Here is a 3131-nt window from a genome sequence, read left to right as displayed (position 1 = left end):
ATGTATATGTGTGTAATGTAAATGTGTTTTAAAATTGCAAAAATCTGTATTCATATTTTGTCGCTCATTTGACTTGTTTTGGATTCCAGTATTTATTTATTATTCGATTTAGAACATTTAATTGTGTGTCTTTGTATGTTTTGTGTTTGTTTGTTGCATGTGCAGGTACATGCACRCTAGCTTGAGTCCTGATGTGCTTTTCCTTCCAAAACTGTCAGATGCGTGCGTCGAATATCCTGAACGGTTTGAAAAGCGGTTTCTGACTGTAAGAAAAATTAGTAAAAATTGTCTCAACAATGGGCACAGACTCGTGCAATTACAAACCCTCAGCTTCTCTATTTTTTTGCCCCCGTGACACAGGAAGCGTAAGAAAAGGTTGCCCTTTAGTCTGTGGTTTTAACGTGTGAAATCCTACAGATTATGACGACGAGCAGACTTCAGTTGCAGGTAGGCGTTGYAGTCAAGCCTCGAAGACATGCACGCCAACTAAATTATTGTCTTGACTTCTGCACGACGCTGATGATTGCCTTTTTAAAATTTTATGTGTCACTTTGGAGTTGGTCACATTTTTTTATTTTTCCCTGCACCGTACTGTACTGAAACATGGAACCCCATCCGGTGATGAAAAGCAGACTAAGTGGAGCAGAAAACTTCTCAACCTTTCATTTATTTATTTATTTTTACCTGACCCGTAGGATGATATGACGCTCACATTTCGTCTCGCAGACATTCAAATTAGCCCCTACTGATCTCAAGAGATAAGCCAAACATTTGCAATCGTCCCAATATAACTTCAGACTCTAAAAATACATGCAGGTGACAGGTAGCGGTGCACCAATTGCAGTTTTCCGGCCGATGATCACTCTTTAAAAAGTTTGATCTGCCAATTTTGATTTTGGCTGATCCCATTTTTTTTAAATAACTGACACAGTCAGGTGTTATAAGGTCCATACACCTTCAATGTTCCAATCTTATTTTACTGAAAAACATTGAACAATACTCCTTTTTTAACCACTTCAGTAGAAAGCAGTATTAAATATCTGAATATTAGTATCTTAGCTTCTTCACCATCAGTGGCCTTTTTTTTATGTAAACGAGAAAGAAGGAAAGAAAAGTAACAATGTAATGGAAAAAAGTGAAAAAATTGATATGTGAGATATACGTCAAGAAAACAATACATCCAACATCTGTCTGCACACCTGCAAAGAATTAAGGTTATAAAACTTAGCAAAAGCATACATATATACATTGAACTCTTGAAACAATACAAACTTGTGTGAACTGGACTTTAAGTAGTGCTCACAGCAGAGCAAAAGGGGACTTTTAGGCCTTAGTACTGGCCGATCTCCTAAAATTAAGGAAATCTAATCATTCCTAGTAACAGTCACCCACATGTAGGCCAGTGACTCCTGTCTTCTCTGCATGCTTTTCACCGTCAGTCATCTGTCAGGACAAGCAGACACTTTTGTATGAAAACTGCTTTTCCACTTTCTTTTAAGTAAGTTTCTAGATGTTTCTATGGTTGCACCTTTCGTTCTGGTCTCCACAAACGTGCACAGTGTGCATTTCCTTGATCCCCACCAACTGAACAGATATCTACCCAAACATCATTGCTATGGGCTTTCCAGCAGAGAGGCTCGAAGGCGTGTACAGAAACAATATAGACGATGTAGTACGGTGAGTGGCGTCTCTGCAGAAGATGTAAAAGAGAGGCACTTCCTTTCGGAATATTTGTGTTTGGCGACTTGATCCAATTTGAAAAGCAATAACGCTCGCTCTTTCTTTCTCTCCCGCCTGCAGGTTTTTGGATTCAAAGCATAAAAACCATTACAAAATATACAACCTGTAAGTGTTCCACATACTGCCTGTATCTGATCTGGCTTTTGTTTACTTCCCAACTTCCTCTGTTTGATGGCTAACTGGAGTTTGTTCTTCCCATTTCAGCTGCGCAGAAAGACACTACGATGCTGCCAAATTTAACTGCAGAGGTATGCTGCTTTTAAAGTTGTTTTATTAGAGAAAATAAAATCTGGTCCTAAAAATCCAGACGATGTACTCTTTAAAAAAAAATCTCCAACTGTTTGTCATTTTCTCTTTTTGTATTCTTTTTGCTGATGTGTTCCCCGTTCCCCTCGTCTCTTCATCTGTCTTTACAACTCTGCGTGGGCCTGCGTCCCGTCACGCATCAGTTGCACAGTACCCCTTTGAAGACCACAACCCCCCTCAGCTGGAGCTGATTAAGCCGTTTTGTGAAGACCTGGACCAGTGGCTCAGCGAGGACGACAATCACGTGGCGGCCATCCACTGTAAAGCCGGGAAGGGCCGCACCGGAGTAATGATCTGCGCTTATCTCCTCCATCGCAAAAAATTTCCAGAGGCCCAAGAGGCGCTTGACTTTTACGGTGAAGTTAGGACAAGGGATAAGAAGGTGAGATGTGAAACTAAATGTTTAAACATTGTTTTTGAATAGTGTAAATTGGGGGGGGGGTGTTTCTTTTGAAGCATTGACATTGAAATGGACGTTTCTCTGAAATTTTGTAAAAACCTTTTAAAGGGGACCTATTATGCAAAATTCATTTTTTAAAGGTTTTTTTTACTCAACTTTGGGTATTTACTTCTTAAAAAAAACAGTCCTAGGACCAAAAAATGCACCCAGGGGCATATTTACTGTAAGTAAATGTATTTTTAATGTATATTAACGACAAGTTTTATACTTACGTCATTGTGTGATGTCACAAGCCGTTACGACAACCCACCGGAACCTGCGTTCAGCCCCTTACCTAGCAACCCCCGGGTGAGGCTCCTCCTCCTCAGTATAAAAAGCCGTCACCGTGTTGTTGTGCAATGCGCAGCTCATTTCACAACAAGCCTCCAATAGGTCAATGGGTAGAGCTTAGTGTTGGACCAGAGAGTGGGAGACAAGGGTACGAGACCGGCACGGACACTATTTAATTATTTATTTTCATTTGTTATGAACACATTTTCTCATGTACCTCTATTGATTAGCTTATTAAAGCCTTGTTAAAGCCTATTTGTTCGAGTTTCTGAGGTATTTTGACCGCTGCTGCTCCCTGCTCTGGTAACAGCATGCAGAGTGAGCGCAGAGCAGAGTGTGTGTGTGTGTGTGTGTG

The 3131-nt window shown here is 40.4% G+C and overlaps 1 protein-coding gene across 2 annotated transcripts in view; it reads left to right on the top strand.

Annotated features, from left to right (window-relative positions):
- Positions 1 to 3131, top strand: part of ptena (phosphatase and tensin homolog A) — a 14288-nt gene that overhangs the window by 3541 nt on the left and 7616 nt on the right. For both annotated transcript variants that reach the window (XM_014002308.1, XM_014002317.1), the window contains exons 2-5: positions 1593 to 1677; positions 1801 to 1845; positions 1945 to 1988; positions 2190 to 2428. In XM_014002308.1, coding sequence (XP_013857762.1) covers positions 1593 to 1677; positions 1801 to 1845; positions 1945 to 1988; positions 2190 to 2428 — 413 coding nt within the window. The remainder of the gene's footprint in view (positions 1 to 1592; positions 1678 to 1800; positions 1846 to 1944; positions 1989 to 2189; positions 2429 to 3131) is intronic.

Source organism: Austrofundulus limnaeus, unplaced genomic scaffold, assembly GCF_001266775.1.
Source record: "Austrofundulus limnaeus strain Quisiro unplaced genomic scaffold, Austrofundulus_limnaeus-1.0 Scaffold0, whole genome shotgun sequence".
Lineage (NCBI taxonomy): Eukaryota > Metazoa > Chordata > Actinopteri > Cyprinodontiformes > Rivulidae > Austrofundulus > Austrofundulus limnaeus.
This window is presented reverse-complemented; position numbering and strand designations above follow the sequence as displayed.